The 15,136-nt window shown below is 42.6% G+C and overlaps 1 protein-coding gene across 2 annotated transcripts in view; it reads right to left on the bottom strand.

Annotated features, from left to right (window-relative positions):
* Window positions 1-11,874, bottom strand: part of fat4 (FAT atypical cadherin 4) — a 99,930-nt gene extending 88,056 nt beyond the window's left edge. For both annotated transcript variants that reach the window (XM_085285473.1, XM_085285480.1), the window contains exon 1: window positions 6,278-11,874. In XM_085285473.1, coding sequence (XP_085141599.1) covers window positions 6,278-11,380 — 5,103 coding nt within the window. In that variant the 5' untranslated portion in view covers window positions 11,381-11,874. The remainder of the gene's footprint in view (window positions 1-6,277) is intronic.
* Between the last annotated feature and the right edge of the window lie 3,262 nt (window positions 11,875-15,136).

Raw genomic sequence — 15,136 nt, 5'->3', positions numbered from 1 at the left:
CCCGCAGAAGACAATACAATGAGTGTTAGAAAGTTCAGACAATGCCAGTGAAATCTTAACAGTGATGTCGTTTACTTGGATGTCAGTTTATTTTACTGGATTCGACATGTGTCCAAAGCACCATTGCCAATTCCCAAATACCAAAAGACTGAGTTGAACTGCAGGTCAGATACATAATATGACTCTGTTCCTGACTTCTTGATTGAACTTTATTTTAATTATCTGTTTTTGCACAATATTTAACATTTAAGAACTTTTATGAGCTAGGAAAAGCACTTTATATTCCAAGGAAAACCTTAAAATATTAGAGACAATCAAACATTCCCCTATGTGAAAGCACTTGGCATGGTAGGGACGAAAAACTCCCTTTTAACAGGAAGAGATCACAACCCTGTTCAGGGAGTGGCAGCCATCTCCTCTTAATGGTTGGAAGGTGAGGGGAAGGACAAAGTGAAAAAAATACAAGCGTAGAGAGACAAGGACAAAACACAACTATAAATTTTTTTAAAAAAGGTAATGACATGCAGTAGTGCAGCGGTCCCCAACCTTTTTTGCGCCACGGACCGGTTTATGCCCGACAATATTTTTACGGACCGGCCTTTAAGGTGTCGCGGAAAAATACAACAAAATAAAACTAGTGAAACTGAAAAAAAGAAGAGTTATTCATAACACACGTGAAGAGACCCAGGAAAACCGAGTTAGCGATAAAAACGATAACAAAATAACGCTGAAAACCGATAAAAACCCTGAAAACCACACATTTCACACCTGAGCCTCAACTCTCGCGGCCGGTACCAAACAATTCACAGACCGGTACCGGTCCGAGGCCCGGGGGTTGGGGACCGCTGCAGTAGTGGCATACATACACAACGTGAGTGAAAAGACAAAGTGGAGAATAAATGCTCAGTGCATCATGGGACGTCCCCCAGGAGCCTGAACCCACAGCCGCCTTTCTAATGGATGGTTCAGAGTTACCTGATCCAGCTCTAACTCTAACTATTCAACTATAACATAAAGGAAAGTTTCAAGCCTAACTGCTACACAACACATGGAGATTCATTTATGATTATACCATGATTAAAGAATCTGACTCCTTATTCATTTTAACAGGTGAAAAACTGAAAGTGAGTTGTGGGATTTACCAGTTTCTGTGCCAAAAAAAGGGTTACTTTAGCCGTTTCATTACTAATGCGATGGTTGGCTTAACTTTATAGAACATGGCACAGCAGAACAATATGATCCAGGTCTTGACCTTTCAGGCCCGAGTTTCATAAGTGTGTGTTATGAGAAAAAAGTCATATGTTGAGGAGGCCTGCTGTAGCAACTACTCTAGCGTACAAGAGCTCTTCAGAAAAAAATGTATAGCACAGTATTTTTGATCTTCATCACTAATACAAGCATCTGTAAGAACGTAAAACAAGCAAAATTTCAGCAAAGCACAAAATAAAAGGCAAACGCAAACAGACAGTTCAATACAATAAAAGGCCGACATAAGTTTGACTTTGAATCCGCAGAAAAGAGTTCTCAATGATCTTATTTGACAGTAACATAATCATACTAATTAAAATTAAACAATTATTTTGACTGTTGCTACCATTTCATATTTCTGCTCATGAGTCTGTGTGAGATTGTGTGTGTGTGTGTGTGTGTGTGTGTGTGTGTGTGTGTGTGTGTGTTTGTGTTTCTGGCAGCATTTGCTTGCAGGCGTCTACGCATGAGTGAATGTTTATTCAGCTTTTATAGCGATTGCGTCTCGTTAAAACGAATAGACGCTCTGAGACAACCGGCACTCCCCAACACCAGTTCACTCACAGGTTCACCCAAAACCCGAAGAGACCACCTACCAGGAGAGCTGAGCAGATGCGTCACCTCTTCGGTCACCATTTTAAATCGCTTGTCCAGCCAGATTACGGGGTGAATTACAACCCGGGTAATGGCTAGAATAGTGTATTACCACCCTCTCTCAAGCACATGTGCACAAGCAAAATATCGCAATTAAAGCATGAATTACAATACACAAGGATGCAGTTTGTTCTGCATCATTTTTCATCCAGTTCTTGTAAAATGTGCCTTCTGAGAAACATGAAATTTTCATACTAAACTTGCATATGACTCAAATCTAATGAAAGCATTTTTTCCTATTTTTTTGATGCAGGAAATTTAAATGCACAGCTGGAGTTATCGGTAATAATATTCCCTCTTTTCTGTGGAAACTGTAGTCATCAATATTTCAGCCTTTATTACACTCACAAAACGACACGAATGCACAAAGAAGAACCAGCATGCATATCACATCATCATGTACGTGACCTTGTTCTCCTGCCTCGCTGACCTGGATGGCTTTACAGGTTTTGTATTTCAGGGAGGCTTTTTTTGTCTTCTCTACAACCCCAACGATGCCTCTGATCACATTTCCCTCAGAATTCACATTAGAGGAGCTTCAGCATCATGAAATATGGAGAAAGCGAAAGGACTTTGACATTTTGCTACCATTGAGATTTATGAATCTGACAGTGAGACTACAAGCAGTTTCTCAGAGACACAAAACAGGCACGCAGATACAAATGAGATGTAAAGACATGAAGATATACAGCTTTAACGAGGAGGGGATGATGAATCTACAGTAATGGAGTTCAAACTATCCATAACAATAGACCAACACTAATTTGAGCCTAGTATCTGACTGCATTCCCCGACTATGATGTCCAAAACCTGCTAGCAGACTGATCCCTCTTTCTTGAACCTGCTTGGAACATGATCCTGGACCACAACTGTGCCTCTCACTTCCCATGTCCTTGCAAGGGTCCCTGTGTCTGGCACTTCGAACACCCTCCTAATAACGCTTCCCGTCACCCCACCTCTTCCTTTATTCCCACAACTCCCAATAATACCGTCTGACATGTCCACAACCCTCCCAAAACACTCTTTTCTTTCCTCAGTTTCATGAGCCCAAACAGATTGACTGTGCGTCGCTCAGTGGTGCAGACAGGGGAGGAAAGCTGGCTGACAGGGGCATCCATACACATGCCTAAATCTGCCAAAGAAAGACGCTGGCACAGACAAAAAAATAATAAAAGCCTCTCGAATCGCGGCCGGGGCAGCGCAACACTTTATCCGCGAAAGTAAAACAAAGGAAGGCCTGTTCAACACTGCGACTGTGTTTACTTTTAAGGGGGGAACAATGCCTTTAGGAGGAGGGGGCAAGGCCTGACGTGGCACTTGAGGGTCTGTCCAAAAAACAGCACTTCATTTTGATTCACAGTGAGTTAAGAAAACAGTTGTAGCACTACATTGTATAGGGGCTGATGCATCTGAATGTGAGGAGGAGGCTGATGAAGGGAGAGTGTGCAGAGAGGATAAGAAACAGAGACCAGTAAGACCTCTGGTTTCTACAACAGCATTCACTCCTTTATGCAAAGGAATGCTCCAACCAAATATGCAACTTGAAAAAGAAGAAAAAATAGATTTTGAAAGGTGGCAATGAAAAGTCTGCAAAAACTGCCAACACAAATGGAAGCTGTGTGACATGTCTAGGATGCTTAAGTTCATTTAAAGGGTACAAAGACATATTTTACCCAGAAAGTACAATACAGACAGTGGAGATAGACAGAGTTGCTTTTGCAACTACAGTTTCATTTCTCCTCTAAGAACCAGCAAACTGTTCAGTCACTTAGCGTTTACTGATCAAAGGCTATGACTCTGAGTAATGCCGAAATATGATTTTAATATACAAGACACGGTTTCTGGGTCATTTTGATGGATGCTTTTGCCATTCTAAAGAACAATAATAAACAATAGTCTGCTGCAGCCCCACTGTCACATGGCAGGTGACATTTGCATGTAATGGCCATTTTACTTTTGGCGGTTAACATATAAACCCTAATTGCAGGTGTTTCGTCTAGCTTATAAACACCTCCTGTCATGTTGCCGATGGCCCAAAGTGGAACCAACATATTTCTTCGCCTGTAAACACGTACATTCCAGGATGTGATGAATCAAAACTTTGACTCAAATGAAAAACATCCTTCTAAACACTCAATGAATTCATCAACAATAGATAAAGCTGCCGCCAAGACATGTTTTCCCCAGCATATTTACCCAAAGTAGGAAACAGGAGAAAGAAACTCAGATCTCTGGGTAATGAAGTCATAGGAAAAACATTTCCAAATGCAAAATGACAACAGCAAAAATACGATTAACAAACTTTAAGTAGAATCGCTGTTTGGTTAAATGAAGACCTCACTGGATATTACATATGACCCAGATGTTTGCCAGAAGGCACCAACCAACAATTACTGACAAACATCCCGAGCTGTTTGAGATTGCAGCCACTGATAAAGCATGTCCAACTAGATTCTCTGTGTTTAAGTGTTTCCAAAACATCATACGTGGTGCACAGTGCAGGAGAAAATGCCAGTTTTCTCTCATGCATCCAATCAATGGGGAAAATGGGAAATGGAGAATGTGAAAGGGTCATAACCTCTTGGATGGAAATACTCCCCAAGTTGCTACCGGGTATCTGGTGTATAAACACTGCACTGGAAAAACATTAGTCTAAGTCAGAAGGTTTACATTGTTGTACCACACTGTGCATTGAGGTCCCATTGACAGAGGAGACCCAAACAGTCTGAACAGAACCTGTTCATCTGTGCTGTTAAAAAAATGTGGTCATAAAACCGACTGCTTATTGCCTTGCAGCACAAAAACCAGCCCGTGTATCCAAATGTGGACGGTCATTTGAATTCCACTACGTTATTAGATCTCACGCTTCTCAAACGGGAGAGATTGACTACTCGGCCAGGTGGTATGGTAAAGTCATCTCTCCAAGGGGTGAGAAAGTTCAAACTTAGCATGAAACCAATCTAGAGTTTAACGTTTGGGAATGAAGCAGTGAAGCACTATATTCTCTCATTAGCCCGACAGCAGAGTCTGCAGGAAAGTAGTTTGCCATCTTTGCTGCAGGCAAAGTGAGAGAACATTTGATATTCCCATTTGGCCTGGGCAAACTTTTAAGTTAACTCTGCTAACACGATTTTGCCAAGTAATCCTTGATTTCAATAATATGTGAGTTTGTCTCCAAATAACAGATTGCTGTATTGGATTTCAGTTTCAATATGCGTCTTGGTTGAAAAGGCATCAAGCTTGAACTGCTAATCCTAAACTCCTAAATCATTTTGCATCAGGCATCCTCAGAAATGCACTAACACGAAACACATTTTTTCTTTAAATATATGAGGTATGTGTGTCATCGAGTCTGTAACAACATGGTATTTTAAGCCCTGGCTAAAATTTCAAAAACATATATAGAATCACATTTGCTTTTAATTTGACTAGCGGCTAGGTATTAGTCAACCAAACTGGCCTTAGGGTTTCCACATGACACTTGAGAGAATTAACTCCATCTCCTTCAGAGAAAACCTAAAAACAGTGCATCGCATAATGCAAAGAAAATCAATGGAAAGCTTAAATTTCATTCTCTCTGTCCTGATCCTTTTACAAAGTCTTAAGAGGTCAACTAATTTTAATGGTCACTTATTGCCTGTGGAGCGGTTCCTGGTGGTATAAAGGCACCCAAAGACCACCCCAGTGCCAAAACAGCCTTAGGCCCAAAGGCTCAAAGTAATACCAGCGCTGATGATGCATACCTGTACTGGAACACCGTATGAATGGCTCTCCTTTTCATTTCTGCTTCACACACAAAAGAAACCATTGTGGGTCTTGAAATTGAGCAGCCTTGAATGAATTATGTCAACTGTAGGGAAATTAAAAAGTGGTCTTTCTTTGATTTGTGCAGTTCATAACCTGCTGATAAGAATATTTCAGTTCAGGAAAGCGCTAGAGGAGCTTCCGCAGAAGACATGCAATGCTCATTTCCTTTCCGAGACTCAAATATTAGAGGAGCCACACTCAAGATGAATTGTTATGGCTAGAATGCTTTGGAAACGAGAACAATAAAGTTATCGTGCCAAAGAACAAGGTTTTCTTAGTCGTGTCCAACAAAATTATGATTTAATATAATGCAAAGTGTGTGTGTAAAAAAAAAAAAAATGAATGCACACCCAAATGCAATTGGTGGCTCTGTTTTATGTGTGACTTGGACAGTCACCCACCCTCCAACTTTGCTCATTACATTTATTTAATCCAAATGTCTCTAACAAGTGCCAGTGGGTGAGTTCATGCCCTTTTCCTGCCAAACAGATCAAGTAGACCAATAGTGCAAAATATAAGGTGGCTTTCCAGTACCTGCAGAGAATAGAAAAGTCAGCAGTGTCCTTACCTCAGCACGCTGTGTTCTCGGCTGGCTGGCGTCTGCCTCAATGGCGTACACATCCACCAGGTAGAGGTCAGACCCCTGTTCTCGATCCAGCTCTGCAGCTGTCTGTATCACTCCTGTGTGTCGGCCGATGGTGAAAAGGCGACCCACAGCTTTTCCGCCGCTGCGCACCGCCACAATGAAATACTCCACTTTGGTTGCAGAGCCTCTAGGACTCGAGGCATCCAGGGAGATGACGTTGGTGCCCGGTGGCTGGCCCTCTTTGAGGATGGTGATGTATTTGGGCTGGGAGAAAACAGGTCCATCCACTCCTTGAAGGATGATGGTCAGCTCAGTTCTGGAGGTCTTGCGGTCAGTGCCGTGGTCCGTGGCTGACACTGTGAGGGTGTACATGAGTCGGGATGGAACCAGCTGGGACGCCAGGCGAATATCCCCACTGTACCTGTCCATGATGAAAGTGTCCGAGTCACCTTCCACAAGCTCATACTCCACCTCCCCATTCGCACCATCGTCCGGGTCAAAGGCCACCACTGTGGTCAAGATGGAGCCGATGACTATGTTAGGCTCAGCCACAAGTGCATTCTGGGACACAAAAGTGGGAACATTATCATTAATGTCCGTGACCCATATTGTTACATTTTTCAGGGCATAGCGACGAAATTCAACTGGAACTGCTTGGTCAGTGGCTTTGATTGTCAACTCAAAGAGATTTGAGAACTCTCTGTCAATTTCCTTGCTGGTGTATATAAGCCCAGTGCTTGGGTCAATGCTGAAGTGGTTTCCCCGTGGAATCTGCTGAATAATCGAGTACTGCAGCTGGCCGTTTATGTCTGCATCTGTGTCCTGAGCTGTAATGGTCATAACTGAGGCAGTGATAGGAAGATTTTCAGGGATGGATTTGAAAATGTCTCCAGCGGTAAATATGGGAGGGTTGTCATTAAAGTCCCTGACACGAATAACCACAGGAATGGATGAGGAGCGGGGAGTTCTGCCATTGTCCTTTGCAGTGATGTTGAGTTTGTAAAATGACTGCGTTTCAAAATCCAGCTTTTTAACCAAAAAAATGCTGCCAGTGTTAGGGCTGATGCTGAAAGTGCCATGGTTGTTTGTGGCTGTGATGCTGTACGTTATGTCTGCATTCTGACCCGAATCTGCATCGGTGCCGGTCACAGAGGCCACCAGTTCCCCTAGCCTCATGTTCTCCAGGACGTCAACCGACAGTGAGGATTTAGGGAAGATGGGAGAGTTATCATTTTCATCCAAGATGCTAATGCTAAGCATACAAGAGGAGGATAAGGGCACAGCCCCAGCATCAACAGCTATGATTTTTAGTGAATATGAAGATGTGGATTCATAGTCAAGTTTTCCAACCAAAGTCACCTGTCCAGAGCTACTATCGATTGTGAACTGGCCTTCCTCGTTGCCTTCAGCGATGTGATAGCGGACCAGTCCATTTTTGTTCTCATCCACATCTGAGGCAGAGACCCGTAGCAGCTGTGTCATGTTTTGAGCTGATTCAGAGATGGAGGCCTGGAATATGTCTTTGGTGAACTTGGGCGGGTTGTCGTTGATGTCTTGTATGTAAACTTGCACTTTGGCCTGGTCTCTAAGGGGTTTGGGGAGACCCTGGTCTGACGAGACAACCACAAAACTGAACACAGCGGCGCCTCTTTGTCTCATGAGTGACTCCCGGTCCAACTGCAAAGTGCTAGTCAACTCCCCTGTGATGGCATTCAGCTCAAAGTTGGGCTGTGGAGTCTCAAATGTGTATCTGACCTCACTGTTTGGGCCAAAGTCCTTATCCTCAGCAAAAACCTGCCCAACAAGCGACCCTCTCTTCTGTTCTTCCTCAAAATGAAACACATAATTGGTGCTGTTAAAGAGAGGACGATTATCATTTACGTCATCTAGAATCACTGTTACATTTACAGTGGCACTCAGCGGCTCCACAGCCCTGTCTTTGGCTGTAACCACCAAGTTATATCTGTCCTGGATTTCTCTGTCCAGCTCCGCTTTGATGTACAACTGCCCGTCTGGAAAAATGCCAAACACATCACCTGTGTTCCCACCAGCGATGTCATACATAATCTCGCCATTGAGACCGGAGTCTTTGTCAGTGGCCTCCACTTTAAAAAAACGGCTGTTGACAGGCTCAGATTCCAGGATGATGACCTCGTATGAGAGCTGGTCAAATACAGGTGAGTTGTCGTTGACGTCGTATACGCTGACGATGAGGATGAGGCTGGAGGTGTGCTGAGGGACTCCCGTGTCTGATGCAATGACTTCAATCTCATAGGAACTTGTCGTGATCTCCAGCGGCCCGGTCAGCGTGATGAGGCCATGCTTCTCATGAATATGAAACAGTCCTTTGGGGTTTTGTTTGAGGCTGTAGACCACCATGCCATTTGCACCTTCATCAGGATCTGAAGCTTTGGCCTGGAATATTACATGACCTGTGCTCCAGTTTTCCACTGCGCTCACATGCTCCACAGCGTGAATAAAATGAGGAGCATTATCATTTAAGTCCTTTACAGTTATGTTAACAAAGGCCTCTCCTGTGATCTCCCCAGCTCTGGCTACAACTTTGAGTTGATAAAAGCCCTGCTCCTCTCTGTCTATCTGGCTTGATGCTGTGATCTGACCTGCACTGTTGACAGCAAAAAGCCCTCTCTGGTCTCCTGAGGTGATCAGATATGAAATGTTTGTATTTAAATCAACTGTGGTTGCTGACACTGTCCCTATAACTGTCCCAACACCTACATTTTCAAACATGACAAAGCTGTACACTTTCTGGCTGAACACTGGTGGATTATCCTGTGTGTCTATTACAGTTACAGTCACAATGGCCGGTGTGTGTGAGCGCAGGCCACTACCATCTGCTGCTGTCACCTGCAACTGGTAAGCAGTTTTCTCCTCTCTATCCAGGGGCACCAGTGTGGTAATTTTGCCTGTATTGCTATTAATGCGGAATTTGGAAGAGTCTCCAGCTGTAATTATATATTTGACTGTGCCGTTCCTACCCAAATCGGGGTCTGTGGCTGAAACCGTGGTTACATAAGAACCAGAGGGCTCGTTCTCTTTCACATTTGCAAAATACTGTACAGGATAGAAAACTGGCCTATTGTCATTGATATCCCAAAGGGTGATATTGACTTTTCCTACAGAGTGCAAAGGGGGGCTGCCTGCATCTGCTGCCTGGATGTGGAGTAAGTAGGAGGCCTGATCCTCCCTGTCAAGCTCCACGCCTGTGCTTAATCGCCCTGACACGACATCCAGGCGAAACAGCTCCTGGACGCTGGCTGGCGTCTCTGCATCAAATGAAAACCGGATAGTTCCATTGGCCCCAAGGTCGTCATCTGAGGCAGACAGCACCACCAGTTCTGTGCCGGCCGGAGCGTGCTCCACCAGTGAAACATGATAGGTGCTCTGTGTAAATGTAGGCACTTGGTCATTCACATCTGTGATGTTGACTATCAGTTTAGTGTAAGACATTTTGGGCTGCAGCCCCTGGTCTTTGGCACTAATATTGAGCACAATTTCAGATGCTATTTCTCTATCCAGCAAAGCAGCACTGGTTACCAGACCACTGTTTTCACTGATGGAGAACCAGCCCAAAGCATTTCCAGACACAAGGGAGTAGCGCAGGTTGGCATTCTGCCCAGAGTCACCATCTGTTGCAGAAACCCCTTTAATGTAGCTGCCTTTTGGTATATCTTCACTGATATCTACTCTGTACACCGTCTCCTGAAATATGGGTGGGTGATCATTGATATCATTCACAAAAATAACCAGACTAGCAAAAGAAGACCTAGCCATCGGTTTACCGTTGTCTGACACAGACACAGTCAAGTTGTATGAGGAAATTCTCTCTCTGTCTAACACACTGGCCACTTTGATCAGACTTAAATTGGGCACAGGAGATTTGTGCACTTCAAAGTGCCTCTGCTCGTTGCCTCCTAAGATTGAAACAGATATGTTACCATTAGCTGTAGAGGAGTCTGCATCTGAAACGGTAAGCAAAGCCACAACTGTGCCAATCTGTGCGTTTTCATCTACAGAGGCAAATTTAGAAGTAGTGGGAAAATAACGGAATTTCACGACAGGGTCATTATCATTCACATCTAAAAGTTTGATAGTGGCTTCTGTTCTGCCTGACAGAGAGGGCACCCCATTATCTACAGCATGAATAGTCAGAGAATATTCTTTTTTACTCTCATAATCCAAACCTTCTTTTATTATAATAGTACCTGCTTTGGGGTCAATTTGGAAAGGTGTCCCATCATCTAAAAAGTACCTGATCTCGGCATTTGCTCCCTCATCCTGATCTGATGCTGTAATCTGCAGGATGCTTGAACCTACAGCTGCATCCTCAAAAACACTGGTTTGATACTGGTCCTGCTCAAAAATCGGGGGGTTGTCATTTATGTCTTGAATAGTGACGTTTACTTGCATGTAGCCAAACTTTTTCGGCTCTCCTTTGTCCTCGACTTCAATCAGGAGCTGGTAGAAGGGAGTAACTTCCCTGTCCAAGCCTCCAGTTGAAACAAGGTGCAAGAATGCCCCCTCTCCACTAGGATTGACTGTAATATCCAAGCGGAATTTCCTCTGCTCGTTGCCTTTCACTATTCTGTACGTGGTGTGATCGACTCCGTTACTTCCTATGTCGGAATCTGTAGCAGTGTCCAGGATCACTTGCCTGCCGCTGCTGGCGTCCTCCTTAAAAGACACGACAATTGACGCGTCTGGAAACACCGGGGAGTTATCGTTAATATCCAAAACTACTATCCTGACCTCAGTAGGGTAGGTGGGATGGCTGGACAGCACCACAACGTTGATGACATCACTTTGCAAAACCTCTCTGTCAATCACAGATGAAGTGGAAATGACTCCCGTGGTGGCGTTAATTGCAAAAAGTTTGTGATTTTCGCTGAAGCGGTACGTGAAGCTGGGCTTGGTCCCTATCGTGCCCACATAGGTGCCAATGGGCTGTTCCTCTAGGACTTGAAACTCTTGACGGACTTGGCTGGATGCTGAGTACCGCGACAGAGTCCATAACATCAGTAGAATCAAATGAAGCCGGCCTGAGCCCATACCTGTGAGCGCCATGGTCAGTTAGCCAGTCCACCTTTCTCAGACAGAGTTCATGCCTATGATGCATCAACTTTACTGAGTTTGGACGAGTCACTAAATCATTGTATTCCAGAAAATGTGCAGACAAAACTCAACGAGAAACTTAGTCAGTGTACCAAAGTGCTCCAGAAGTGTTATTTTATCCTGCGCACCGCGCCGTTTAATTGCAAAAAGATCCTCTAAACGGAGAGAATGATTCCTGCAGCTCAGGAAAGTCTCATTTCAACTCTTTAAATAGCATTTTCAAGAAGAAATCAGACAATCCGATGAAAGACAAAAGAAAATAAAAGTTCCCGACTCCTTGGAGATGCGTAAAAAAAAGTTTATCCAAAGTTGGAGCGCAAGTCAGCGGTGTTAACTGTATGCAGGCGAGCGAGCCTACGCACCGTCCCGTAGAATAACGGTGCAGACGCTTCAGTCATATTGTGCTGGAGTCCCAGTAAGTTAGAACAAAGCCGGAGTTCGCCAAACTCCCTCCCATCCCCAGTCCCATTGGATAGCGGTGCTCCTGCCTGCCCGCCCACAGCCTTTCCTCCTCTATTGTGGAGTACAGCTCGCTATCCCCGCTTGTGGAAGAGGACGTCAGTCAAACACGACAGGTAAGGATGCCCCAAGAGATCTTAATTGTCAAATAATATGAGACATATTATCTTTTCTGCAGAAAAAAGGAGACAGTGATCACCACAGAAACTATTTATATAGAATATAAATGTATACAGTAAAGGCATAGTTTAACAAATTCTTTGCATAAAACGAGGTGAAATTCTTCAAAATAATCATTTTAAAACCATTCAGGGCGCTGTAAAGTCCTCTTTGACATGCCAGACCACATTATCAGAATGTATAAACGATTTCAAATATAAAGATGGTGAACAAAACACAATAAAGTCTGCACGAACTTAAAGAAATGTCGAAATTTCACAAGCTGCTTTGGAAGTAGCTGCTTGAATTAAAATGACAATTCAGATGAATCATTATTAAATAACATATTGCGTTTGAACTGCAGAAGAACTATTAACATACAAAAAATAATTCTTATTTATATTATATATATTAAGGCCACGTTCTTTCGAAAGATGTTATAATTAAGAGTTTATTAGAGCTTTATTAGTAAGTTTTTTTCTTCACTGAATCATACGATCAAGTAAGATATTTGCATATAATGTAAGGTACAGCGAGCGTCCAAGTCATAGGTGAGTCGCTCCATCTAGTGGCCAGATTATGGTACTTCCGAACAAACTGTAACACTATAGTGAATACGGGACAAAGCCACTCCTGAAAAATATATAAAATAAGTACACAAATTGATTTTAATATTTCAGAAAGAGGGTTGCAACACTTGAATTAATTCACTGTGGAAACCAATACATCAAAAATGCTCCAAAAATAAGAATATTAAAGCAAAATTTTCCATCTTCAATGACTCTGTTTAGAGAAATATAATTCAGATATTATAGACTGGTAATAATTATAGAATGGTTAAACAGCATTTGGATAAATTAAGGGTTACAAATAAGTAAATTAATGACAACATGAACAGCATATTATTTTACATTCATGAACCAGAACATTAATACTTATTTTTTAATTACTGGCAGATACATGACTGGAAATGTGGTCATTCAGGAGGCAGGCTGTTGCCGTTTGTATAAAAACTGCACAAATAGAGTTTTTGCTGTGTAAGTTTATGTTACATTACATTCAGTCACGCCATAATTGCTCCATCAGTCTGGTGGGTGTCAAACATACGGCCCACGGGTCAGAACCAGCTCGCCAAAGGCGCCAGTGAGCCATCCTGTCTGGCTCAGTGGTTTGCTTTTCAAAGTGTGAAAACTGCAGAGAAGGAGAGCACAATTTTTGAAGTTTTTAAGAATGAATTGTGTCATGAGAGTGGTTTTCCAAACCATTAATGTCAGCACACAAAAGTAACATGGTTACACCAAGGAGACAAACCCTTGTGTTTTCCTGGTTAGAGGGAGCAGAGTTGACAGACTGAATGGAGAAACAGTGAGGCAAAATATTGAAATTGCATTTCTTATTTTTATTTCTTATTTTTATGGTCTATTTCCCTTCAGACCAAACTCGCATGTATGTCTCCCTGTACTGGGACTGGCTGTAGCTCAGGAGTCCAGAGCAGATCATCTATTAATTGGAAGGCTGGTGGTTTGATTCCTGGCTGCTCCAGTCTGCATTGTAAAGCATCCCTGGGGAAGATCCTGAACCCCTAGTTGTTCTCCGATGTTAGATAGCACTTAGTGTTTGTATGACTGGATGAATGAGACATGTAATTTAAAGCCTTTTGAGTGCTCAGTTAAAGTAGAAAAGCACTATATAAAAATCAGTCAATTTATGTGGCCCGTATGCATAGTTTAAGAGAAGAAGATTGCCACCAATGTATATACACTGAGCAATCTCAACATTAAAAGCAACCATTACTGTGAACAGGTACACTAGTTGCTACCAAAATGGCTCACAAGCATGGAAACAGCACCTGTGTAAGTGGGGACTTTGCCGTGGGTTGTGGGGTGGGGCCTACGGATGGGAATCGGGAACTGATTAAGTTCTCTTGGAATAGTTAGTCTGCTTGCCTTTGCTCTGCAATCAGCTTGTCCAGTCCCTGTGCCAGAGGAGGAAATAGTGTAACAGTCTACAGCGGGGACATAGACGCTAGTGTTACTTTATTTTTATTGCACAAAAAGATGAGAGCCCGATTGTGAAGTGCAAACTGCATCCTGGATAGAAACAATTGCATTATGCTGCTAACGCAACTTCAATTCTTTGTAAGCATCTGCACCGACAGCTAGCCAAGAACCCAGAGTGATGTTGAAGCCGAGTGAATCCTTTAACATTAGTAGTAACAGTTAGCAGTTTAACAATTACTGTTATAGAAAAAGGGAGCACACACGTGTACAAAGACTATTGCTTAAGACAATCAAAAAAAGTCTAACCTCCACTAATACTAATTGCAGTTATTTAGGGAACAATTAAGAAAAAAAAATATTCTGATGGAATAAAGCATGATTGATCTGTCTAAATAGTTTGTGTGTGTTTACCTGTCATCATAAGGAATTTCCCATATTCTTCCACAAAAAGATACTCTGCTCTATATTTAGTTTGTTGGGATTTGGTCGCTCCAGCTTTGGTGGGATTGCGCTGATAAACTGTAATTAAATGATTTCCTATACTTCAGTTAGCGGTTCTAATATTGTGGCTAACTTGCATACATCACATGTGCTGTGCTGTATATAAAAGTTTTATGGTCACTTCGGATATCTATCGGTGTTCACACTGTACATTCAGTAACTGCATGACATAGATGGTAGAAAATCTCAGTTGAAATTGAAAAAAAAATCCAGCTTATTCCAGATACTTTAAAAAAAATACAAAATAATTTTTGTAACCAATCCTACAAACAAACACTGTGTTTGCAGGGATTGATGTTGTTCTATTTCCTAAATGTTTATAGCTTCTGGGAAGAGTTCAGGGTCCATGAGTTCACTGAGAATTGGAACTGCAGCAGCTGTTCAAATTTCCATGCAGATGATCTGAGAAATGAAGTTTGTTGCTGAACTCTTGCACCACACTTCATATGTCCTCTGAAATAACGTTACAGAGCATAATTACAACCCTCCTGGTTTTGAGAGACATAAATGTTTATTCAGGTTTGGTATTTGACAATTTGTGGCTTCCGTAATCAGGCCGTTGACTGCCTGGACGCTAAGTAGGACATGA

Source organism: Mchenga conophoros, linkage group LG2 (assembly GCF_057382185.1).
Source record: "Mchenga conophoros isolate Kocher_MC1m ecotype Shallow Benthic linkage group LG2, M_conophoros_male_GT1.1, whole genome shotgun sequence".
NCBI lineage: Eukaryota > Metazoa > Chordata > Actinopteri > Cichliformes > Cichlidae > Mchenga > Mchenga conophoros.
Note: the sequence above shows the minus strand (reverse complement) of the source record. Positions and strands in the feature narration are given on the sequence as shown.